The 26,873-nt window shown below is 43.4% G+C and overlaps 1 protein-coding gene across 11 annotated transcripts in view; it reads left to right on the top strand.

The window, feature by feature from the left end:
* The window catches only part of LSM11 (LSM11, U7 small nuclear RNA associated), a 35,953-nt gene extending 10,397 nt beyond the window's left edge, over nucleotides 1–25,556 (top strand). For 4 of the 11 annotated variants that reach the window (XM_023218817.3, XM_023218813.2, XM_023218814.2 and 1 more), the window contains 4 exons: nucleotides 1,950–2,033; nucleotides 2,789–3,127; nucleotides 8,444–8,522; nucleotides 8,819–8,964. In XM_023218817.3, the coding sequence (XP_023074585.1) occupies nucleotides 1,950–2,033; nucleotides 2,789–3,127; nucleotides 8,444–8,522; nucleotides 8,819–8,910 (594 nt within the window). In that variant the 3' untranslated portion in view covers nucleotides 8,911–8,964. The other 7 variants (XR_002733048.2, XM_023218819.2, XM_023218820.2 and 4 more) reach the window with 7 other exon arrangements.
* The last annotated feature ends 1,317 nt before the right edge of the window (nucleotides 25,557–26,873 follow it).

The raw sequence follows: 26,873 nt of genomic DNA, 5'->3' as shown, positions 1-26,873 counted from the left end.
AAAAAAAAAAAAAAAAAAAAAAAAAAAAGCTTCAGAAAGGAACTTGTAGTCTGCAGTACATGGGAAGGTAAATAAGGATAGAGGTGAAGCAGACATCAGTAAACAAAGCATTTTGCATGATGTCTTTTTTTTTTTTTTTGAGACAGAGTTTCACTCTTGTCACCCAGGCTGGAGTGCAATGGCGCAATCTCAGCTCACTGCAACCTCTGCCTCCTGAGTAGCTGGGATTACAGGCGCCTGCCACCATGCCCAGCTGATTTTTGTATTTTTAGTAGAGATGGGGTTTCACCATGTTGGCCAAGCTGGTCTTGAACTCCAGATCTCAGGTGATCTGCCTGCCTCAGCCTCCCAAAGTGCTGGGATTACAGGCATGAGCCATCACTCCCGGCTGCATGGTGGTTTTATAATGAGGGAGTGTGCCACACTTCCTAGCCTTCTAGAGGCTTACTGTCTTTTTTTCTAGACATTTGTAGGAGAGAAGCGATATGTAATAGCACAACTATAATTTGAGGTGGTTAAGAACCACCAGGCCATATGTGGTGGCTCACGCCTGTAATCCCAGCATTTTGGAAGGCCGAGGCAGGCAGATCACCTGAGGTCAGGAGTTCGAGACCAGCCTGGTCAACATAGGGAAACCCCATCTCTACTAAAAATACAAAATTAGCCAGGCTTGTTGGCATGCGCCTGTAATCCTAGCTACTCAGGAGGCTGAGGCAGGAGAATCGCTTGAAGCTGGGAGGCGGAGGTTGCAGCAGTGAGCCAACATCGTGCCACTACACTCCAGCCTGGGTGACACAGCAAGACTCTGTCAAAAAAAAAAAAAAAAAAAAAACCACCAGAGCTTTCTGGTGTTTCTTTTCCATTTGGTCTTCTGTCTCCAACTTTCCTTTTCCCTGTGCTTCATCCCCATCCATGCATCCTCCTGGAAAAGAACAGTAGCTGCTAACATATATTGAGTTCCTGCTGTGTACCAGATACTATACTGAGGGCTTCATATGTTACCTCAATGAATGAGTTGTTCCATTTCACAAATGAAGAAACTGAGTCTAGAGAGATTGGAATATTGCTCACAGATCACACCGTTAGTAAGTGGAAGTGTCAAACTTTTTCCTTGGTCTTTCTAACTCCTAAAACCGTGTTTTCAACCATTATGGAATTTGAATCCTAGCTTCACCACTTGGTAACTGTGTGACTGTAAGCAAGATGATTTCTCTGAGCCTCAGTTTTCTCATTTCCAAAATGTAGGGAAAAATGTTTTATTATGATAATTTTACCTTTGAAGGAAAGAATTGAAGAGAATGTATTAGGCGATAGTGGTGATTATAACAGTACTGTCAACTTGTATTTGTAGGGTGATTTACACTTTTCAAAGGAATTAGTCTTATACATCTCATTTGGTCCTAACAGCTGTCCTGTGAGGTTGCTCTCGGTGATGAGAACTCACCAGCAAGTCTGTGCCTAACCCTAGTTAATTTCTGTTAATTGCTTTCATAAGACATAGAAACTGAAGAGGGTAAAGAAGCAGTAGTGTTCCTCAAAGTGGGGTCTAAAGCCATCCTGCATCAGAATCACCTGGGGTTCTGGCTGAAACAAAAGGTTCCTGGGCTTCATCCCAGACCTACCAAAACAGAATCTCCAGCAGAAGAGCTTTGGGTTCATATTTTAATAAACCTCCTAGATATTCTTACACACTGAAATTTAAGACCTTCTACCATGGAGTCATAAAGACCCTTACCATCTGTAGGTGAAATCCATCTTATATGGTGATAGCAGCTTAAAAATACAGAAGGTACCAGGTGTCACCATTTTCTTCTGCCTGGGAGCTGAGTCACCTGTTAAGTGTAGTTCTGCTCTGAATAGATGTTATTCTGCCTTTTTTTCCCTGAAAAAGCTATACAAAAAAATTTTTAATTCTGTCTAATGTTTTTCCTTTTGGGCTGTTCTTTTAGGCACTTACTGATGTGGACGAGACCTACCGAAAACCTGTCCTAGGCAAAGCATATGAACGGGATTCGTCACTGACTCTCACTAGGGTAGGCAGTTTCCCCCTGACCTCCTGAGGAGCCATCATGCTTTCCAGCTTAGGAATTAAGATCCCTGAGCCCAGTGACTAGGATTTCCTAGAGAGAAATCTCTGTTGCTATAAACCAGTTGTGCCTGTACCAAGGTCTTCCTTAGTTTGTCTTTTCATGCTTCCAGTGAACCTCAAGTGAGTCTGTGCTTGTAACCTGCATATTATTTGAGGAGCAAGTTGTCTCTTACAACACTTGAAAGTCTTTGAGCTTTGTACCACAGAAATAAGCCTTTTCTCTTGACATATGTATTATCTGCACTATAGTTAGAAATAGAAAGTTTATGGCCAGGCGTGGTGGCTCATACCTGTAATCCCAGCACTTTGGGAGGCTGAGGCGGGTGAATCATGAGGTCAGGAGATCGAGACCATCCTGGCTAACACGGTGAAACCCCGTCTCTACTAAAAATACAAAAATTAGTCGGGCAGGGTGACAGGCGCCTGTAATCCCAGCTACTTGGGAGGCTGAGGCAGGAGAATCGCTTGAACCTGGGAGGCGGAGGTTGCACTGAGCTGAGATCATGCCACTGCACTCCAGCCTAGGTGACAGAGTGAGACTCTGTCTCCAAAAAAAAAGAAAGGAGATTTATTACTAACTTTTAAAAACTTGCAAAGCAAGGAGTCCACAGAACATAAAGAATTTGGTCTTTTTCTGTATGTTGAAAGGGTGATGAAGGCTAAAGAGAAGGCTAATATTTATCATTGTTTTCTTTATAGCTATTTGATCGACTGAAACTTCAAGATTCCTCCAAGAAGGAAGCAGATTCTAAGTCTGCAGTTGAAGATTCCACTCTGTCTAGATACTCACAGACATCCACTTGGAAGTTGGCTTCAGTGTGGGGAAGAGGAGACACTGACCGGGGCTCACACAAGCGTTCCCGCTCTGTCCCTTCTTCCCTGCAGGCCTCTGCAAGGGAGGAGTCCAGGTCAGAGCTGTCAGGGAGGACTACACGGACAGAAGGCTCCAGTGTGGGAGGTACCGTTTCCAGGGCTACCACCCTTTCCAGAGGCCAGTCCCGTAAGAAAAAGCGAAAGCCCAAAGTGGATTACCAGCAGGTATTCACTCGACACATAAATCAGATTTTCATTCGAGGCGAGAATGTCCTACTGGTTCATCTTGCACAGTGACCAGCTCAGCCTGGGCTTTGGTTTTTAGAAATAAAATGCATGAATTGCTGCTATGCTGTATCCTAGTATCCCAGTGAAACTCTGAGTTGGAATGATTCCCTCTGGTCCTGCATAAGCAGAGGACAGAGCAGGCTCAGCCCCCTGGAAGATGAGCTCAAGGGGAGGACAGGCCTTGGGAGGGCGGGCATTTGCATTAATATCAAAGCAAAAAGCATACATAGATACCTGCATCTGATTTGGTATCGTGATTTACTTCAGACCCTGAAACCAAATATCTGATCTTCCATTAGACTTAGGGGTCACAATATGAGTGGAATTTACTTTTTAGAGACTATAGGGGAAAGAAAAGTCTCAAAAAGAAGTATTGCATGTCTAAAATCTAGTGCCCTGAGTACTCATGAATTCGATTCCAAGAGTAGCAGTGTAAATTGCCTTGGAGCCCTGCATTCATATCTTGTAACTAACTTTTGAATTTTGCCTGACATGATTCTCTCTTGATGAAGAAATGAAATGTATTGTCTTTGAATATCTACAAGATCTAGGAAAGTTACCAACTTATGTAAGGGTGGAATTTGGATAGGTGGTATGCTCATAGCAGCCAGCAACGAGTGTTCTGTTTTGATCCTTCTTCTTCTTATGGAAAGGAATACAGGACTTCTTCAGTCTTCCCCTTACCAGAGGTAGCCTCTGCAAATGGCATACCAGATGGGACTCTAAGATGCTTGTGTGGTGGCTTCTTGTCCTTCTCTTTGACTTCTGTGGCATGGTGCTAGTGCATGTACCCTGTGGTATTGCCCCTCTGTCCGTAGTGTGAACTGTCCTGTGAACTTTATGTCAGGAGACTGTGACCTTCATGTCCAGCTTCAAAGAGTTCTTCGTGAACTCAGTAATACACATCACATGGCTGAGAGTCTGCTTTCCAGGCAGGGCCAGCATGTGTAGAATATCTTTCAGAATGTTCACCATGAAACAGGGGTGGTAGATGTATTCCCTTGTGTCAGGCCAAAGAAGTTCTTACAAAGTACAGTGGGTGGTGTCTAAAGGGACACTTCACTCACAGCCTGGCTTGAGTAACAGGAACACCATAGCACCCGCAAATACTTCTACTTGAATCATATTCTGTGCTTTTTCAATCACTAGTGCAGAATAGGCTGCATCTTGACACAGACTGTTAGGCAATATTGATTTTTTTGTTTTGTTTTTATTTGGTTTTATCTGAGATAACTCATGTTCAAGGTGAAATAGCTAACTAGTTAAAATGTATGAAAAGAAAACTTTCCCCTGCTGTATTTGTTGTGTAACATAAATAAGCCTTCTGAGAAGCAGGGTGAATAAAGTTTAGGGAGCTGGGACACCTGGTCCTTCTGCTAGCTGGACCACTGGCTCATCATGCAATGAAAGGTGAGCAGATTTAACCCCTCTGTGCCTCAGCTTTTTCCCCACAGACACCTACCTCACAGGGGCATTGAGACAAAAAATAAAGAAAGGCATTTTACAGTCTCTAAACATGTTTAAGTGCCATGAGTAATTTTTCCTGACTCTGTTTCATAGCTTTGTAAGAATTCTGTGTCTTATAAGCAAGGCAGGTGCTACATAAAAAAAGTACTCTTAGCTGGGCGCAGTGGCTCACACCTGTAATCCCAGCACTTTGGGAGGCCGAGACGGGCGGATCACGAGGTCAGGAATTAGAGGGCATCCTGGCTAACACGGTGAAACCCCGTCTCTACTAAAAATACAAAAACTAGCCGGGCGTGGTGGCAGGCGCCTGTAGTCCCAGCTACTCAGGAGGCTGAGGCAGGAGAATGGCGTGAACCCGGGAGGCGGAGGTTGCAGTGAGCCGAGATGGTGCCACTGCACTCCAGCCTGGGCAACAGAGCGAGACTCTGTCTCAAAAAACAAAATAATCTTAGGGGTCATAGTTATGATCATGTTGTAACTATCTTCAGAAGGCAACGATATCTTCTGGAACTGTTCCATATTCTGTTCCTTCCACCTAAGGGACAGTGGAAGTTCTCAGAAGAGTATCTTCAGGAAGAGGAGAGTAACTTTTTTTGCTGCTCCCGCTGTATCCCAGACCTCACCCTTTTCTGATCATTATCAGAAAGAATCCCCTACACTTTTCAAGGGGTTTATATGTAGCACCAAATGGAGAATGAGCATCTAAAAATGACACATCCCAAAAGGGCAATCTGTGGAAGTTTGTTGTTTGTTTACTTGTTTTTATTTTTAAATGCATTGTAAAGTATACTCTAGAGCCAGATCAGATGCCACTAAAGTTTATGCAGGTTCCAGGTTACAAACTCAAGTGAACAGTAATCTTTGGAAGCTGCCAGTCTAAATTCTAAATAGTGTATCTGAAATCTCAGTTCCCAAAATAGTTGTCTTGTTTAATCATCAGGCAACACTGCGTATACCTGTGTGGCTATCCTCATCTGCCTGCCGTCTCCCTCAGCTAGAATGATGTACTCTACTTTCCCAATAAGGTAGAAATTTGGACTCAAAAGGAATATAGTCAGTTTTCATTCATTCCACTGCCTAGTTAAATCTAACCTGATTTAAACATACGCCGTTTTTATGTTTACATATAATTTCCATATAGCCATATAAGTGTTGATTTACCATTTTTTGCCCAACATGACAATTATGGCTATGAAAATTATGTTTGAACTGTGTATGATCTGTTTTATGTGCTGTATGTTCCCATTTGTTTGTTTGGTCTGGATAGTGGTTTTGGAATGAATTCTATCTAGTAAATGTGCTGTTTTATATAAAGCATGATAATTACTTTTTAACAAAAGTTCATTTTTACAGATTACTGCCTTTTCTTTCTCTCTTTCTTTCTTTCTCCTTCTCTCTTTCTCTCTTTCTTTCTTTCCTTTTTTTTTTTTTTTTGGTGACAGAGTTTCGTTCTTGTTGCCCAGGCTGAAGTGCAATGGCACGATCTCGGCTCACTGCAACCTCTGCCTCCCAGGTTCAAGCGATTCTGCTGCCTCAGCCTCCTGAGTAACTGGGTCAGCCACCATGGCTGACTAATTTTTTGTATTTTTAGTAGAGAAGGGGTTTCACCATGTTAGCCAGGCTGGTCTCGAACTCCTGATATCAGGTGATCCACCCACCTCGGCCTCCCAAAGTGCTGGGATTACAGGCGTGAGCTACCCCGCCCAGCCCCCTTTTCTTTATTATTGAAGATATTGTTTAAAAGAAAGAAAACATAGGTCCCAATAGTATATGTGCTACTCAAAAAATGTGATCATTTAGGACATTATCACAAGTTGCTATGGAAATAACTGAAGGCTTCCTCAGGAGAAGGAAAGAAAATGAGGAAAGTAGTGGTGGAGTCTGCGAACTCCCACCAGCTCACCTGAGGGGGGCTCCATGCAGCTGAAATACTGGATACTGAAATACTAGAAACCAACAAAACTGGTTTCTCGTATTCTCCAGGGATTTGGGCTTGGAAAACTTGGTAAGAATAGTGTTTATTTTTGAACATTCCACTTTGGCTCTTCAAAGTAATCTTTAAACTTGGGAATATGTTTTCAAGACAATTCACAGGGCATACTTATGTAGTTGGTGAGGTCTTCTCAAAAGTATCTACCTTTGTTAGATAATAACAAGTGATTAAGAAAGGGGAGATATGGTTTTATGCTCATAACAATTTCATGTGCCATTCTTTGTATACAGAGGTGAGTCTTTTACTCTCCATTAGTAGAACTTGCACTTTGGGCTGCCTGCTGTAGTATTTGGGAAGTGTTTATGCTTCTTTCCAGGGACCATCTTATGATCAGAGGCAGGATGTCTGTGAGATGATTAGCCAGAGTTAGTAGTGTCCGGGGAGAGTGGCTTTAGACCAGTCAGTACCTTGCCGTTTGTGCATTGTGCATGGTGCATGTCAAGTCAGGAAGCCAAGAAACCGTTGGCGTTAAAATCTAGATGCGTAGAGATCCTTGCTATGAGTTATGGATAGGAGTGGCTCCGTCTCTCCTTGTGGTGAAAAAGTCCACGAGCTCCTTTAGAGATTGTCAAGTCATGAGCAATGAGCTGCCCTTAATCCTCAGAAGCCTTATAAAAATTGAGATGTACCACTTCTACCCTTTGAGAAAAAAGAAATAGAAACTTACTTGCTGCAGAATGGATATTTATATTTCTGCTTGTACCATTTCCATAGCAGCTAACAAAGGCAAAATCATGAAATAGAATCAGTTCTATAAATTGCTTCTTTAAATTTTCTCTAAATTTTGCCTCTAGGAAAAAATTAAAACTATTCAATGACAGCTAGCTGTCACTGGTGCTACCCCAAAGCTTTCCAATCTTTTATGTATTTTTTATGAATGAAACTTGCTGTAGGAAAGTCAAGGTTCATGTAAGAGTATCATGGTGTAAATATAATGGTTTCACAGCTGTTTGAATTTTTCTTTTCCTGTGCCAGATATAGAATGCAGTCAACCCTTTTTCAGTAACTTAGGTTCACCAGTCTGTGCTTTTCTTCTCCCAGAAGGCTTTTCTTAGTGGTTGTAAATGCAGGAATCCTGGGCCTGTGTTGCAAAGGTGGGTGGTCTGTCAGTACTTTCTGGCAAATTGAGTTGATGGATTTAAGATAAGCCTTTGGGGTTCCTGTCAGTTTTCTGGGCTCTGAGGAAGGGTTGGGCCTCCTTCACTCTCAGTATTTTGAGTATTTTTCAAATGTTTGTACGTTATCTTGCACTGCTCTAATAAAAATGAAAGCTCTCTGTCAATAAATGGTTTTGGATGGTTCGAAGATCTGGGGAAAGAAAAATAAGTACACCTGAGACCTTCAGTTAGTCTTTTATTTATTTAGAATAAAAAATAGTTTGATAACCTACCAGAGTTAGTGCTTCTTTAAAAACACTCCTGGGAAAGATGGGGACTGTCCCTTAGGAAAGCCATAAAAGTGATTCCCAATACTTTGCAATTGCTTTTGATTTTTAGTCCTTTGGAACAAATGTGTGATGTTATGTCTGATGTTGTGTTTTTAGAGCTGTGAAAAGTCTGAGAAATTTCAAGGGGTATTATTTAAATGATGATTATCTGGCTGAATTATGTGTGAGCTAGAATCTAGGGTAGCTGTCCACTTCTTTTTCTGTTGTCCTGACAGTAAAGCAAATAGTAAGCCATGTCTTGAAAGTGATTTGCTTGTTTCATACTGACATCTAAAGACATCAGCCTTCTCTTTGGCAACCCTGGGGATACTCCTCTGCACCATAACTTATTAATGTTTTTTTTTAGACAAGGCTAAACCTGAATGACTCTACCTATCTATACTTTCACTGCTCATATACCAGCTGCTACAAGAAAAACATGATTTGTAAGTTTGTCTTTACTCCTAATTGCTAAATGAACTGAAACCCTTCCTGTCTAGGGAGAATTGCTGCTAGTAACGTCAGTTTGCAATGTTCAGCTTTAGCTATGTGTCGTATGGGAGTCTGAAAACTGTAATAAACTGTATTCATATCCTGGCTGCTTTGTCTGCTGATTTTGGGGGGTGGCAGAGAGGAGGTAGGCGAGTCTGTTACCAAGTGAAGACACCTATCTAGAAAGTTAAACCATCTCAAGCCTTCTGCATTTGCATTATTGTAACCTTGTACCTTTTCTTTACCAAAGCCCACACATCTAAATCACCACTCTTGCCGGGCACGGTGGATCACGCCTATAATCCCAGCACTTTGGGAGGCCGAGGCAGGTGGATCACCTGAGGTTGGGAGTTCGAGAACAGCCGGGCCAACATGGTGAAACCCTGACTCTACTAAAAATACAAAAAGTAACCAGGTGTGGTGGCGAAGTAATCCTGGCTGCTCGGAAGGCTGAAGCAGGAGAATCGCCTGAACCCGGGAGGTGGAAGTTGCAGTGAGCTGAGATCACGCCACTGCACCCCAGGTTGGGCCACAGAGCAACACTCTGTTGAAAAGAAAAGAAAAGAAACAAACAAAAACAAAATTAGCCGGGCGTGGTGGTGCGCACCTGTAGTCCCAGCTACTCAGGAGGCTGAGGCAGGAGAATCACTTGAACCTGGAAGGCAAAGGTTGCAGTGAGCTGAGATCGCACCACTGCACGCCAGCCTGGATAATAGAGCAAGGCTCCGTCTCAAAAAATAAAAATAAATAAAATAAAAATAAATCACCACTCTTGAGGTAGCTTTCTTCTTTGAAGTACCTGAAGTTCATGCGTAGGATAGGAACTTGGCCCACATTCTGAATTATCTCTTCTAAACTGCAAGCAGTGGTCATTGCCCTGTGAATTTATTCTACCTAATAGCTCACTGGCACTGATTCATTCTGTTGGTGATCTGCGGAAATCACCATTCATCGTGCTCCCCTCTGGGTGTTTTACCACATTTGGCAAATCGATCTTCACATTCTTCCAGAAATATTTGAATTTGCCACCAGCTTTCCACTGTGCATGTACAGGAAGGCGTGCTGCCCCAGATTTGCTGCACTGATTACTTGATCTCTTCTGTGTGCTTCCAGAACTGAATCGCCTGGTAAGGAAGACAATAAAAGTCACACTTATTCTTAGAGGGTGAAACCTCAAGTTAACTCTCAAGACCCAGCTTCTCACTTTAAAGGATCCAGTAACTTGAGCCCAGCTGACACCCATGAAATTTCTAACCGCTGCAGTGGAGAGGGAGGCAGGACCCGTGTGCTCTGTGTCTGGTCCTTGCTTGTTTGTTTTGAATCTCAGATACTTCTGATTAAATGAGAATGTCCCCATTAGTCAAAAGAATGACAGAAGAGTCAGCTAGCTTGACATTGTAATGTACAGTGACAGTTAAATGTTGGCAGAGAGTGGAGGCCAGTGGAAAGAGACACATCGATCACTCTCCCTGTGCTTCCAAGATAGGAGTGGCAAGCAGAAAAAAAATGCCAACCGTTCTCTCCTTAGTTATAGACGAAGAGTTTTCAGTCTGCTCAGTTACCACTAGATGGCAGTGGGTTAAAGAAAACTGCTTACCTAGAGGTCCCAGAAGGACCTAAGTCTCTAGGTCTCCAGTCACTGCTACAATTTATCCTTAAATGCTCACCAGTCAGGACTGAGTTAATTAAGGAAAAACAAGCTATAATCAACCCAAGTGGCAATATAAACGTTTCTTTTCAATATTGAATTTACCTAATTCGAAGCTCCGGAAGCCTGCCTGATGGCGTTCAGGTAGTTAATGTGCTTGGGAAAGAGTGGCAAAGAGGGATTTCTTAGTGTCTGCTGTTTTAAGGGGTCTCTCACTACTCTTCTATCCTGAGACTCCTCATCTCAGAAACTGTCAACTCCATCCAGCCTCTTCCCACCTGCTGGCAAGGGATTGCCCTGGGAAGCCTCTCTTAAAGCCCTTGTTTCTTAGCAACTGTCTCACTTTGAAACAATTCAGTTCTACCCAGTGTTGCCTGAAAGCCCATTTGTGAGAAAGGTTGCAGCTCCCTTAACGATTCTATGGCCAGAATTGAGCCTTCACTCCAAGATCATAAGCAAATATGCTCTTGAGCCAGAGGGAATTTTATAATAAACAGAGGAAAACCTGTTTTAGGTTGAGATACTGGGGGGCAGAAGTGGGGGGTGGGCAGTGCTGGTCACACTTCCGGCACATCACACCAAGACCTTCAAAAAGGCTTTCCCTCCCTACCTCAAGCATAATTTATCAGCAGCCTATTCCTGTGGTGTAGAGGAATACAGTATGTGAGATAATAAATAGATACTGGTCTTCAAATGTTTAACTAAAAATAAGGTTATAATAAAGAGCCACTTTGATCCTTGGCAACTTGCACCACATTTCACTTAGTCATGCTGTGTGAAGGGGCAGAAAACAGATCATGCAATAAAAGATACCATCCGTTTATAACATTTCAGCCCTGCATTAAGCATATTACATGCATTAGCTTGTTCAGATACCACCATGAGAGGAAGACTCTATCCCCTTGATATATGTGAGGAAACCAAAGCTCAGAGAGGTTATGTAACTTGCTAAAATCTCTCTGCTAATAAATAGTGAATTCAGCAGTCTGTCTAGGTCTCACTGACTCTTAAGTTTATTGCCAGCCAATTGCACACTTAAAATATTAGATTTCTCAGACATTAGCCAGAAAATTTTGAGAGTAAGCTGAGCCATCTCCCTAAACTAATCAGAAAGCTGAATTAAAATGCAGCGTGGCTGGGTGCAGTGGCTCATGCCTGTAATCCCAGCGCTTTGAGAGGCCAAGGCGAGCAGACCACAAAGTCAAGAGTTCAAGACCAGCCTGGCCAACATGGTGAAACCCCGTCTCTACTAAAAAATACCCCTCCCCCACCAAAAAAAAAAAAAAAAATAGCCTGGCGTGATGGTGCATGCCTGTAATCCCAGCTACTTGGGAGGCTGAGGCAGGAGAGTTGCTTGAATGTGGGAGGCGGAGGTTGCAGTGAGCCGAGATCGTCCCACTGCACTCCAGCCTGGGCGACAGAGCAAGACTGTCTCAGAAAATTAAATGCAGTGTGGTGGTTTACTACAAGTGTCTAGTCCCTTCTAATTCACGCTGCTCTTTGGCTGGGAGTGGGCACATGCACCCAGGGCTTCCTGGCTTCTTGATAGAACCAGGGAGGTGAGCACCCCCAGGGGCAGCAGGTCAGCTGTGGCTCTCCGAAGAGTGGCTGCCAAGCGAGTGCTAGGAGGCCTTTGCACACTTGTTTGTTTGGTCCTGGAAGGGGTATTGATCCCACAGTCTTGTTGAAAAGAAGATGAAGTGACTGGTGGTCTCCCCAGCTCTTCAGTATGCATTGAGAAATGCACTCACCATCCCTTTCCAATCTTCCCCAACACTTGGGAAGGATACTTTGTCCCAGCCTTGACTACAAAATAGTCTAATTAAAGAAACTCTTCTCAAGGCTAAACTATGGAAGTGCCTAAAGCTACAGAAAAAAAAAAAAAAAAATTATTACTTGAATGACTGTATCTTTCTCCTAAGAGCTAAAGGAGGCATTTGGCAGGCTGTCTGTCCAGCTTGTAAAATTGCCCTTCAACTTGTATTAATTTCCAAAGGATGGGAATCCTGGGAGGATCCCGAGCTCTTTCACTTACTACCTCAGGAAACTCCTGATCCCTAATATAGGGATAGTACCACCTTCTTCATAGGTTTGTTGGTATAAAGTACCCAGCCCATACAGCAATCACCTAATATCATTTATGCTTGATGAACACGCTGTGCCATGCTCACGGCTTTCTTAACTTCCCTGTGCTTCCATTCTGCGTCCCGAGACCAGACCTGGCAAACAGATGGACAGAGCTGGATGTTTTCCTCCTTTTTTCCCAGCAGGCAGGTGTTTGAAAGATTGTTTCTAGGCTTCCTGAGTTCTCCATGTTTCCTCAGTTGGCTCTCCCTGGGTTAAAACTTCAGAACGTTACCAACTTCTCCACTGCTGGGACAGCTGAGTGTTTCCCCCAGGAACGACGTTAGGCTCCACAGGACATTCATTAGTTGGGGTTATGAGGGGGTCACAGGGCACTGGAATGGTAATTTCCTACATGGGACCCCAGTGACCCAGAGTGAGCTAGCTCAGCTGGTCTGAGCATGTGGCTAATGAGGACAAGGTCATGGTTTCTCTCCTGTGTGGGCCAATTAGTGTCACGTGGAAGGCACGCTCCCGAGGCATCAGGCAGCAGCCTTACACATGTGGCACTGGTCACTAGGATAGCTTAGTGTAGCTATCATCACTATCACAAACCCAACACAAAGCCTACATCTTCTTATTACATAGCCCATTGTTCCAAAACTTGGGTCATTGACAGAGCACCTTCATGATTTTTGCCTTATCCTAAGCAGACCAGTGCATTTTTATATATTCAAGATTGTTCAATAAATTCTATAAATTGACTCTTAAAAAGTTACCAATTTTAAAAGTGACTCACTTTTCAAAGTAACCAGTGCCACACGTGTAAGGCTGCTGCCTCACTTACAAGGAAGCTGTACATCACTACCGCCAATGGAAAATTGGGAAACTTCCCCTAAATGAAAGTCCACGTTAAAATAAATATATAACTATTGAAATTAAAATGTCTTTGTGCCATCTGCAAACAGTTTCTGGGCCACTGTGATCAATGCAGTGCATGTTAACAAATGTTGCATGTATATAATCTGCATATGTTACATGATATTCACACTGGCAATAAAATGGTACCATCCACAAAAACAGTATTATAAAACACTTGCTTTAGTGGGAAGAGCTGGGATCAGTGACTGGGGAGTTTCACACTTGAAGCGATGAAATTATTATTCTTAAAGCAATTTCAATACCAAGAACCTTTCTACTAGCCATAAATGTGTAGCTATAAAAACTACACTCTGAACAAAATCCAGGGTTTAATTTATCTCTCGCTTTTGCTCAACATCCATGGCTTTTGTTCACACCCTCCACTGGCACTCATTAACACAGTGCTTCTTACACATCCTATCATTATCATATGTTTTATGATAAACAAAGCACAAACATGCAAAGCAGATGTTGACTGCACAACATCTTTGTTCTCCTTCAGTCATAAGCCAGTTGACGCTCATCTCCCCTGGTCGGCCAGTTCCTTATGGAGATCAAGATATAACCAAGAGTGGTGTTGGTAATAAAAATGTATTCCCTAATTAACTGGGCATGTTACATCCAATCCCATTATGAAAATGTGCCCTGGAAGATGAATAAACGTGAAAACACAGACACGAGGTTGAGAGACAGCCTAGCCACTTCCATTGTTTCAGATTTCCAATACATTAAAAAATGAAGACATGTCAAAGCAGAGTTGTAAAAGTTCTGCTGTATTTTTAAAATCCAGCTGGAACAATGGACAGCGTTCAGTCCTCTCTGCGTGTATGTGACTGGTGTGCAGCCTCATTTGGAGCTGAGCCACAGTCTGTATGTGAGGTCCCAAGGGTCCTCCCCTCCCTACCGCAGGCCCAGAGACGAACCCTGCCAGGAGCTTTGCCTCCCATAAAGATCTGGGCTCGAATATTCCATAAGACAGAACATTTGGCAAGAAACACAAAGTGGTCTGGGAAGTAGAAAGGCCAGAAGGTGAATAGCTCCACTTTCCTTCTTGCGTCTCCCCTATCTTATGATTCCCACCGCAGCCACTCCTCTTATTATCCCACTTTTATAGCTTTCTCATCATCCTTGAAAAGCCACTAATTGGTAGCAAGAGGGCCAGGCTATTTTATAAGTGCCAGAAGGACTTACATAGAGTAGAAAATCAGAATGTTAAGAGGTGGGAAAGTAGTCATAGCTTTTCTTCCTTTGCTCATGAACCTGATGACTACTTTAACCACAAGAGTTTCCATAAAGGATTGCACGCATGAATGCACATGTGCACACATACATACGCATGCACACACACATGCACATAGATACGTACACACGTACACACAAGCACACACGCAATACATATGCACGCATACATATGCACAAGCACATACATACGCACACGCACACACATGCCCACACACATGAGCACACATACACACAAAAACACATATACACACACACATACACACACAGGCACACACAGTGAAGACCAGGCAAAGGACTCCATGATGTTAACATCTACAAAGTTTTCTTGCACGATACTTGCTGGAACAGTAAGATTGTATGTGAATCTTATTGTATACTTGCTGGAACAGTAAGATTGTATGTGTATATGAATGTATGTAAAATAGTAGAAAAATAGTGTTGATTGAAAAATAATCTATGAGGGTTCTGATGGTATGGCTTTGTGCTAAGACTGATGCATACTTCTGATCTTTGCCTCTGAAGGCAGAAAGTGATGAGCTAATTGGGTGTTCTGGGGGAAGAATCTGGGGTCCAGTGCTACAGCCTCTTATCTACTGTTGTCAGGTCCAATTATGCCTCAGCCAAGTCCTCTTGCCTCCATCTCCTTGCCTGTCCCCAGAGCCAATCTGAGCACATCTGTTGCTCCATGCAAAGTATTTTGGCAGAAGCTGCCCTCCCCTGTGCTGGGAGTCATTTGTCTTCACTGGCTTGGAACTGTTTTTGCTTATATTTAAATAATGTAGGTTGAAAATATACATGTATATGTCTGTGTATAATAGAGACCAAAGTGAAGTTATGACACCAAACTACGAATAATATAAGAGATTCCAACTTAAACAAATATTTAAAAGAAACTGTTTTAACCCCCCACATGCCAGATGAAGAACCCAGAAGGATTCTAAACATTTCCTTCCAGCATTACCTTTCATTTCAGTCCTCAGCTAGGACCCTCAGGGATCATGTCTCATAGCCAGCCTCTCTTGGGTGGAGTAGGTATTCAAAATCCAATACTTAGTCTTCATTTTGAAACACACTGTAGCAAGGACTCAGTAGACCTATCTCAGGTCACAGAGATCTTAAGTAACATACTTGGGGATGCATCCTACAGGGGATGGTCCAAATGGCAAGTCGGTGCACCGTGGGGTGTGATATTGATGTCTCGCCTCTTGGGGCAGCTGGAACCTCTGGGTCAGTTATTTCTAGCCACAAGAATCAACAGCTACATCAGGGTCCCTTGAAGGTGGCCAAATGGAGGAAGGTACAAAGGTGTGGCCCACGGTGCTGTGAACATGGAACCTGCAGAGCCTGATGACATCCACATTGTTATGCTCCATGTCAATGAGTTGAATGCAGCGGCTAAGAAGTTGCTTCACCTGTGGTAGCACATGCCACTGCCCATCATGAGCAAGGGCGCAGGGTAGCTACTGAAGGAGTTCGTATTCCAGTTGCCCAAGATGCCAGGTATCCGCTACATAAACTGCAGAGCCCAGTAAAAAAGGAAAATGCAGGGCCTCTTGTTCAAAAATTATTAAGAATTTCAAGATGGCGGCATCAGAACATTAAACTAAGCATAGGGTCTTTCCAAGCACAGGGTCCTGTGCAACTGTCTAGGTTGCAAGTCAGTGAAGCTGGCCCTACAAGGAGCGCAGCGTTAGGCCAACATGGAACCAGTTGGAAGTTCAACAGTGCCAGGGATGGGGACACTTCTTGGCAGGCACAGCATTGAACCTGTCACCACATATATCAGAGTCTTTCAGCTGTTTGTGACTGGCGTGCTCTTTCTGTGGTATCCAAACTGGCTGTGCTTAGTAACTATGTGTGAGTGGTCTACACATTAAAGCATTGTCGTGATTTTGAAATGCTTTCAGAAAGTGCCATTCGATTTGAAAGTCATTCACATGATTGCAGGAATTTCAACACTGCAGTTGTCAATGAAAGAAAAGAAAGAACTATTTGTTTCTTAAAATATGACTCAGATGTTGTAAAATTTGGGATGATTTCAAAAAATGTTTTACTTTTTTTACATGACTTACATGTATGAACAAAGTTTATCTTAGTGGTGACTACCAAGAGCTTGAAGAGACCATTGTTAAAAAGTCTTGATGGGATTAAAAGAAGTCTGATTAGGAATTGCTGTTTTAAACATAAAATCAGATATTAAAAAGCTATGTGCTGGCACGGTGGCTCACGCCTGTAATCCCAGCACTTTGGGAGGCCGAGGCAGGTGGATCACTTGAGGTCAAGAGTTCGAGACCAGCCTGGCCAACATGATGAAACCCTGTCTCTACTAAAAACACAAAAATCAGCCAGGCATGGTGGTGCGTGTGCCCATAGTCCCAGCTACTCTGGAGGCTGAGGCAGGAGAATCACTTGAACGTGGGAGGCGGAGGTTGCAGTGAGTTGAGATCATGCCACTCACTCCAGCCTTGGTGACAGAGCAAGACTCCGTCTTAAAAAGAAAAAAAAAAAAAAGCTATGTTCATAAAAGCAAATGCAAGCCGGGTGTGGTAGCTCACGCCTGTAATCCCAAAACTTTGGGAGGCCGAGGTGGGCGGATTCCAAGGTCAGGAGATTGAGCCTATCCTGGCTAACACGGTAAAACCGTGTCTCCACTAAAAATACAAAAACTTAGCTGGGCGTGGTGGCGCACGCCTATATTCCCAGCTACTCGGGAGGCTGAGGCAAGAGAATCGCTTGAACCCGGGAGGCGGAGGTTGCAATGAGCCGAGATCACACCACTGCACTCCATCCTGACAACAGAGCAAGACTCCGTCTCAAAAATAATAATAATAAATTAAATAAAAGTAAATGCAAATTTCTTATTAAAAATTGAAGAGGTTATTTTGGGGGGATTTTGTAAAACTTTAGTGTTTAGCTTTATTTTCTTATATAGTGAAGGCTTTTGCCAAGTCCCATATAGATACCCCAAGTCCTCTTCAATTTATCCAGTGTGTGACTTAAAATGTTATTATTTTTCATGTGAAGCAAAAAATGTTGACAGCAGTACTCTAGCCAGCAGCTATCTCAGGAAGTCTGAAGACTATGGAGAAACTCGTCTGCTTTTGCCCACTGGTGGTAGGAGAGGCTACTAGAGTTTGATTTGGGAAATCAAGCCATGACAAAAACAGAATTCAATCATGGTGACAATGAGTAGTACTTTATACAGCTGTTGAAATGATTCCATGAGACACTGAATTGAAAAGCACTCAGAATGATGCTTGGCATGTAGGAAATACTCAGTGAATGAGAGTTGCTATTACCTGGTACCCTGATAGCTAAAGTGGCAAATTCTGTTGATTCTGTGTCGACGATGCCTTAGCTCTGCTCTTGACTTGACTTTCCATTCCTCCTGTCCCACCCCACCATAATTTATTATTTTACTACTGCTCACCTGGACAATTATATGAGCCTCTTAGTTTGTCTTTTAGCTTCTAGAGTCTTCTTTTTTTAAGTGACTTGAAGAAGTTAGAGTCTTCATTTTTGACCTCTCTGGTTCAGTTGAGATGCTTTAGGCTTTAAGAAACAGAGTACCCAACTAAAACTTACTATTTTATACATTAAGACATCCAAAGTTGTCATAGTTGGTTCAGCAACCAAACAATATCAAGGCTCAGGTTTAGGGAATGTGTGTGTGTGGCAGGGGGCGGGGAGGGCGGGGGTTGTTTTCTTGTTCTTTTTTTAGACAGAGTCTTGCTCTGTCACCCAGGCTGGAGTACAGTGGTGCAGTCACGGCTCACTGCAGCCTCTGCCTCTCAGGCACCAGTGATCCTCCTGCCTCAGCCTCCCAAGTAGCTACTACTATAAGCATACACCACCATGCCTGGCAAATGTTTGTATTTTTTTGTAGAGTCAGGGGTCTTGCCATGTTGCCAGGCTGGCCTTGAAGTCCTGGACTCAAGCAATCTGCCTGCTTCGGCATCACAAAGTGCTGGGATTACAGGTGTGAGCCACCGCACCCAGCTGTGTGTGGCATTTTGTTTGTTTGTTTTGTCTTCCCCTTCATGGTCTCAATAAGGCTGCCATAGCTCCAGTCATCACCTTCACTCATGATAACATCCAAAGGTATAGAAGAAAGGAGTGTCCTCCCTGTGTATCTCTTTTTTACCAGGAAGGGAAATTATTCCACAAAGCCTCTTAGATTTCCCGGAATACATCCACCTTAAAGCAGCCGCAGGCAAAGAGGAATGGGATTAAAATAACTGGTTAGAGCATTCATAATTCATCCCTGGGCCTCAGCCTACATTCCCTAGGCATAGCCCTGCCCTAGCCATGCCCTATACCCAAACAAAATTGGGAATCCCGTAGGTGGGAAGGCATGATGGCTGTTAGTAAGAAACTACTCCAGCCAGTCCTTCCTACACCTTCTTGACAGATTCATCAAGCATTTCCTGCTTGAACAAGAGTCCTTTACTGTGTAAAGTCCCAGTCCCCTCGACTGAAATTAAGTGTTCGGTTCCTAATCTATCAGACAAGGTCATATTTTCCCAGAAAAATCCTCTCGAAGAATCTGACACTTTTTTTCACAACCCCTCATCACCTTTTTTGTAATTATGCATGAATTTGGGGACTACACGACTAGTGTCTCTGCCCAACCAGTTCCAAAATGCAACCTCCACAAGGATTGTGTCTGTTTTTCTCACTGTTCTACCCGATACCTAGCACAGTCACTTGAGCACGAAAGGTTTTCACAGATATTTGTTGTTGGATGAATGAATGTACATACCTGTCGAAGGGAGCAAGAAGCAATTTCAACAGTTAGATATGTAATTTGGCAAAAGCAGGTTTCTATTTAGCTATCAAAAGAGGTTGAAAGAATTTGGTACCTCGACATCACCAACATTTTGTTAAAGGACTAATTGCCAAGCCCCGTGTACACGTGGGGCCATTAGTGATTCTGTAGCTATGCAAATTAAAACAGTGATGTATGATTTATAGCTTTAATAACATTCTGAAGGCTCTTAAATTTTAATCACTTGCAACATCCTTTTTAATATTCAATTACTTTATTAACTAATTAGGTCACTTGCTGAAAAAGCACATAAGGTTGGTGCTATTTTAATATCAGCTGAGCCTCACAAAATACCTTTGAAATGGTGCAAATGGTTTATTTATTTTAAACAGATCATTAAGATGCTATAATTAATAAACCAATTACCAAAAAAAGGCCCAGTAGTGATAGATGCACAAATACAATAGCAATGTCCAATGGATTACTCGTTTTTATATACAAACATCAAGGGGCAAAAATTAAATGAAAATCTCCTGTAAAAATTGCTTTCCTAAATAATAATTTTGCAATGACTGATAACCCTATCATGGCAAAACTAACTTGAGGCTCGTTCATTACCCAAACCTGTAGTGTGTACTTTCGTTTTATCTAATGACACTCTGGATGGAAAATCCACAGCAAGCAAAACTTGGTCTTCCTTGATTACTTACAAGAGCCCTAATTTGCAGACAGAGTTGGGCACTTCACTACTTATCAGTGTGTTGGAGTAAGGTGAGCCTCCCACAGGAGACTCACAAGGAGACACATAATGGGGCAGCAGCATCCCTGCTTATTGGTTTCGCAGCACCGAGTTAAGGTCTTCAAAGCAAACAGTGAGAACAAAGACAGCCAGGGCCAACACTGCAGGGATTTTCCACCCAATATTCTCAAAGGAGACTGTGGATCGCAGCACTAGCCCTGTATTGCTAATGCACAGAGCTGCTGGGACTATTGCTGGGGGTGGGACTGGGGCGGCTTTCAGGCTCAGAGTAGAATTTTATTTCTGGAATCAGGGTTAAGTAAGATGAACCAAATTCTTGTGTTGAGTTGGGAAAGAACACTGTCAAATTCTGAGGCCAGGTCATTTTTCTGGCTCAGAATAATAATTTTCTTTTTTTTTTTTAGACAGAATCTCACTCGTCGCCCAGGCTGGAGTGCACTGGCACAATCTCCAACCTCCGCCTCCCGGGTTCAAGCAATTCTCCTGCCTCAGCCTCCTGAGTAGCTGGGATTACAGGCATGCGCCACCACACCTGGCTAATTTTTGTGTTTTTAATAGAGACGGGGTTTCACCATGTTGGCCAGGCTGGTCTTCAACCCCTGGCCTCAGGTGATCTGCCTGCCTTGGCCTCCCAAAGTGCTGGAAATACGGGCATGAGCCACCGCACTTGGCCACATAATAAATTTTTTGAAACATAATAACCAGCCGGGTGTAGAGGCTCATGCCCATAATTCCAGTGCTTTGGGAGGTTGAGGTGGGAGGATCACTTGAGGCCAGGAGTTCAAGATAACCTGGACAACATAGTGAGACCCCCATCTCTACAAAAAGTAAAAAAAAAAAAAAAAATTCATCTGAACACTGTGATGCGCACCTTCAGTCTCAGCTATTTGGGAGGCTGAGGTGTGAGGATTGCTTGAGCCCAGGAGTTCAAGGCTGCAGTGAGCTGTCATCACACCAGTGCACTCCAGCCTGGGTGACACAGCAAGATTCCTAACTCAAAAAATAAAATAAAATAAAATACTAACCACCATTTATTGAGTGCTTATTATCTACTTACTAGACACTGTTGTGGATTGCCTGTAGTGTCTCCTTGAATATCCTTGCAAACATCAGAAGCTACCAAAGAGCTCTTCTTGGGTTCCTTCCAATTCTAAATTTTGTAATTTTTTTCTGCTCTTATTTTCCCTATGTTTTGCATATTCTGCGGTATTTATCTCGTCAACATTGATTTGCTAAGCTCCTTCTAGGACCAGGCAGTGTTCTAACCTGGACACACTGGGTGAATGGGACACACAAGTTCTCGCTCTCATGGCATTTACATTCTATTGAGGGAGATGGACCATCCACGTAGAAAGAAAATATAAATAAGAACTTTAGATGATGCAAAGCACCATGAAAAAAAAAAAAAAAAGAAAGAGGAGGCCAGGTGCAGTGGCTCACACCTGTAATCCCAGCACTTTGAGAGACAGAGGCGGGCGGATCACGAGGTCAGGAGTTCAAGACCAGCCTGGCCAACATGGTGAAACCTGTCTCTATTAAAAACACAAAAATTAGCTGGGTGTGGTGGTGGGCACCTGTAGTCCCAGCTGCTTGGGAGGCTGAGGCAGGAGAATCGCTTGAACCGAGGAGGCAGAGGTTGCAGGGAGCCAAGAGCTCACTATTGCATTCCAGCCTGGGCAACAAGAGTGAAACTCCATCTGAAAAAAAAAAAAAAAAGAAAGAAACAGGAGAATGTGATAGAGAGTGTCTGGGGTAACTCTTTGTAAGTCATCAGGGAAGGTCTCTCCAAGGAAAGTGACTTTTGCAGATGAACAGCGGGTCTCGAACGACCGAAAGCTCTTCTTTCCAGTTTTACCGGTTGTTTTCCGCCTTGTGTCCTTTTCGAGTGGGTGGATGCAGAAGGCAGTGAGGGGAGAGATACGGACGGGGATGCCGGATATGGTGAGAGTGGCAGGAAAGAGAGAGACTGAAGGGAAATGGTGGATAGCATTATGATGTCACCGTTGTTTTCATTGTTATTAGTTGCTTGCAGTCTGCCTATAAAATGAATGTGTGTGCGTTTTGCTGTTAGTGTGTGTTCAGGTAGGTGAAAAACTGCAGCGAGCTATTTCTCATTCTGTTACTTCTTTCCCATCACTGTCATGCTCCACAAGCGGTAACAGCTATGTTTTGTGTATTCCCAATCTGTTTCAGCACCTTTGTGATGTGTTGATGGAACTTAATATATTCATAAATTTCTACATTGCCCCATGGATGCTAAGTTCTTGGGTAGAGCAGCCTAGCCTAGGCGATAAATCTGACCCATGGGTGCTACTCGAATATGTAGGAAAATATCGTTTCTCCTGGATCTCAAAGGGAAACATCAGAAAAAACCCCCTTCATCTCTTCATTGGGAACTAAACAGCATTCCAGCACCGTATGAATGGGTCCCTTATCTGGTGGGCTTATTGGCACTTTTTTCTTTTTTACCCTTAGGAACCGGTATTTGTATGCAATTCTGAGCACAAGCTGAATTATGTCTCAGAGGTGGATTAAGAACATTCTTTTCAAATGAGACAAGAAATGATTAAATGTAAGCAGATCCCTATATGAATAAATGAACTACTTTGGTGAATAAAGTTACTATCACATTCAAATAAATACACTCAGCCCTCTGTATCTGCGGGTTCCGTAATCTCGGATTCAACCAAAAGCTGATGGAAAATATTCAGAAAAAAAATTGCAACAACAAAAATGATATAAATAAAAATACGGTACAACTATTTACATAGCATTTGCATTATATTAGATATTATAAATAATCTAGACATGACGTAAAGTATATGGGAGTTTCAGAACAGGAATCTCTGAGGAAAATAAATAAATAAAAAATAAATAACAGGCCGGATGTGGTAGTTCATACCTGTAATCCCAGCACTTTAGGAGGCCGAGGGGGGCGGATCACTTGAGGTCAGGAGTTCAAGACCAGCCTGGCCAACATGGTGAAACCCCGTCTCTACTAAAAGTGCAAAAATTAGCTGGACATGGTGGTGCGTGCCTGTAATCTCAGCTACTCAGGAGGCGGAGGCAGGAGAATCACTTGAACCTGGGAGGTGGAGGTTGTAGTAAGCCTGAGATCGCACCACTGCACTCCAGCCTCAGTGACAGAGCAAGACTCCATCTCAAAAATAAATAAATAAATAATAAAGTGTATGGGAGGAGACACACAGGTTATGTGCAGATCCTGTACTTTTTATATCCGGGCCTTGGGCATCTGTGGATTGTGGTATCTACTGGGGACCTGGAACCAATCCCCAACAGATACCGAGGACGACTGTAGTTGTTCTTTCCTTGTTCACCAACCCAAAATGGATGCTAATCAAGGATCTAAGTCAAAGGAGTGTACTAGTGATTCTCTAGCATTAGGACGAGAAGAGCTGTGAGTTTTGCAGTGAACTTGGACAAGAAAAAGCTAGTTCTGTACATCTTTCATGTCCTCAAAAGAGACGAGAGGGCCTTTCAAAGTCTTCACAAAAGCTTCTATTTCTCATTGTCATAGCTTTCTCTAAGTACCACAAGGTTTAAAATAAACTTTTTTTTTTTGAGACAGAGTCTCACTCTGTCGCCCAGGCTGGAGTGCAGTGGTGCGATCTCCACTCACTGCAAGCTCCGCCTCCCAGGTTGAAGCGATTCTCCTGCCTCAGCCTCCCGAGTAGCTAGGACTACAGGTGTGCACCACCACACCCGGCTAATTTTTGTATTTTTGGTAGAGATGGGGTTTCACCATGTTGGCCAGGCTGGTTTCGAACTCCAGAACTCGTGATCCACCCACCTCAGCCTCCCAAAGTGCTGGGATTACAGGCGTGAGCCACCGCACCTGGCCCAAAATAAACTATTCTCATTCTACTTTTGTTTCATTTGATCACTGGGTCACTGGTATTGTAACAGCATTATAATCTACAAATTGTCATTGCAAATCTCTGTGTCTGCCACTTTGAATATTATTAAGTAGGTCTTGTCTAAGAAAAATGAACTACTGTAAACCTTTTTTTTTTTTTTTTTGAGACAGGGTCTTGCTCTGTTGCCCAGGCTGGAGTGCAGTGACACCAACATGGCTCACTGCAGCCTCGACCTTCCAGGGCTCAAGTGATCCTCCCAGCTCAGCCACCGGAGTAGTCGGTACTGCAAGCCTACGCCACCACACCTGGCTAAATTTTTTTTGTATTTTTTTATAGACATGGAGTCTCACTTTGTTGCCCAGGCTGGTCTTGACTTTCTGGGCTTGAGCAATCCTCCTGCTTCCATCCTTTTCACTTCCGATCCTCTCATTTCGGCCTTCCAAAATGCTGGGATTATAATAGGTGTGAGCCGTAGTGCCTGGCCTTGTAAACCATTTTATTATAAAAACAAATTCTGAATTATCAATAACTACTAAGAAAAATTGGAGATCACACTCCATCTATGATCTTTCCTTTTTAAAATTTAGAACTGGATCAAGATGGTTGGGTCTTGAGGATCTCCAAAGGACTGTAATAAAACAGCCTTCGAGCCCTCAGGTGAGAGGGTAACCCCCGGACACACATCTTCTATGCAAGAGTGGATTTGTCAGGGTCCTGTGCTTTCTCTCACTTTGCCCTCCTTCTGGTGCAGCTAGGGTGCAAGAAAGCAAGTGCATGGAGAGGAAAGAGCCGCAAACAGCAGTGCACGTGCTGGGGCTCAGCAACTCATTTCTCACATCTGGTAGTGACCAGACCTTTTTGATTGAACATCCTATCAGTAATATAGTTTCTAGTGTACCACCTCCAGGTATAAAATAGATACCTCGGCTGGGCGCGGTGGCTGTTGCCTGTAATCCCAGCACGTTGCGAAGCCAAGGTGGGCAGATCACTTGAGGTCCGGAGTTCGAGACCAGCCTGGTCAACATACTGAAACCCCATCTCTACAAAAAATACAAAAATTAGCCGGGTATGGAGGCGCATGCCTATAATCCCAGCTACTTGGGAGGCTGAGGCAGGAGAATCACTTGAATTCGGGAGGTGGAGGTTGAAGTGAGCTGAGATTGTGCCACTGCACTCCAGCCTGGGCTACGGAGTGACACTTTGTCTCAAAAAATAAATAAATACAAAATAAAATAGATACCTCCAGGCATAAAATAGATACCTGTACCATTGTCAGGCTGTATATTAATCATGAGTCATATATATGTTCCCATATTTCAGATAAAATAGGTGCAAATAAATATTCAATTCTCGTTGTTTCCCAGTGGGTCATCTGGTCATTCATCAAGGGTTCGTGTGAAGATCACTGCTGTGAACCACTGAGGCAACCGGACATAAACCTGGGCTCTTGCAGAAGATGTGCCCTACATTGATGGGGAGCAGACCTACTGCCAGGAGCACCATCAGAACATTTAAGGCATTTCTCACATAAGAAGCTGGATAGAAAATGCATTAAACAAAAAAGCCTGGCCTCTGACTGTCCCTGGAGCTTCCCTTGGGAGTACTGGTCAGCGGTCTCTAGGAGACGAGCAGTCACTTCACGGGCCAGTGTTTCCCACAGTTCTGCCTTTCTCATATTCCCAGCACAGTTTTTGCCGTGTCAGAGTTCCGCAATATTGTTATTTTTGAAATAATTTTATTTAAAATTTTCATGGTTACTTAGATGGATCTATTTCATTTTTTTTTTTTTTTTTTTTTGAGACGGAGTCTCGCTCTGTCGCCCAGGCTGGAGTGCAGTGGCCGGACCTCAGCTCACTGCAAGCTCTGCCTCCCAGGTTTACGCCATTCTCCTGCCTCAGCCTCTCGAGTGGCTGGGACTACAGGCACCTGCCACCTCGCCCGGCTAGTTTTTTGTATTTTTTTAGTAGAGACGAGGTTTCACCGTGTTAGCCAGGATAGTCTCGATCTCCTGACCTCGTGATCTGCCCGTCTTGGCCTCCCAAAGTGCTGGGATTACAGGCTTGAGCCACCGCTCCCGGCAGATGGATATAGTTCAAAAGGATCCTTTCTATTGCTACCATAAAGCAAATGCCAGCCTCACTTGCTGAGAACAAAAAGTACTCAAAGGGCCGGGGGCGCGGTGGCTCACACCTGTAATTCCGGCACTTTGGGAGGCCAAGGCAGGCGGAGCACCCGAGGTCAGGAGTTTGAGACCAGCCTGACCAATAGGGCAAAACCCTATCTTCACTAAAAATACAAAAAGAAAAAAAAAAAAAATAGCCAGGTGTGGTGGCGCATGCCTGTAATTCCAGCTACTCGGGAGGCTGAGGCAGGAGAATCACTTGAACCTGGGAGGTGGAGGTTGCAGTGAGCTGAGATCTCACCACTGCACTCCAGCCTGGGTGGCAGAGTGAGACTCCACCTCGAAAAAGAAAAAAGTAATCAAGAAGTTAGGTGTGGGGCCAGGTGTGGTGGCTCATGCCTGTAATCCCAGCTACTCAGGAGGCCAAGGAAAGAAGATTGCTTGAGCCCAGGAGGTTGAGACCAGGCTGGGCAACATAGTGGGACCCAGTCTCTACAAAAAATAAAAAAGAAATTAGCCAGGTATGGTGGCACATGCTGTGGTACCAGCTACTTGGGAGGCTGGGGCAGGAGGATCACTTGAGCCCAGAAGGTTGAGGCTAGAGACAGCATTATAGAATGATACCACTGCACTCCAGCCTGGGTGACAGAGCAAGACTCTGTCTCAAAAAAACAAAAAAACAAAAAGAAAAAAAAAAGAAAAGAAAAGAAAGAAAGGAAAAAAAGAAAGTTCAGTGTGTAATTATTAAATTTAAGAATACTCATCTACCCCAAATCACCAAACAAACAAAAACCAACCAAAAAATCCCAAAGTGCCAGTCATTGGGGGAACATTGCCTTCAGCTACTGAAAAACCAGCACTGTACCTACCAGGTCCTCCTGTAGTGGGTTTGTGCAGGCTGT

Source organism: Piliocolobus tephrosceles, chromosome 4 (assembly GCF_002776525.5).
Source record: "Piliocolobus tephrosceles isolate RC106 chromosome 4, ASM277652v3, whole genome shotgun sequence".
Classification (NCBI taxonomy): Eukaryota; Metazoa; Chordata; class Mammalia; order Primates; family Cercopithecidae; genus Piliocolobus; species Piliocolobus tephrosceles.
Note: the sequence above shows the minus strand (reverse complement) of the source record. Positions and strands in the feature narration are given on the sequence as shown.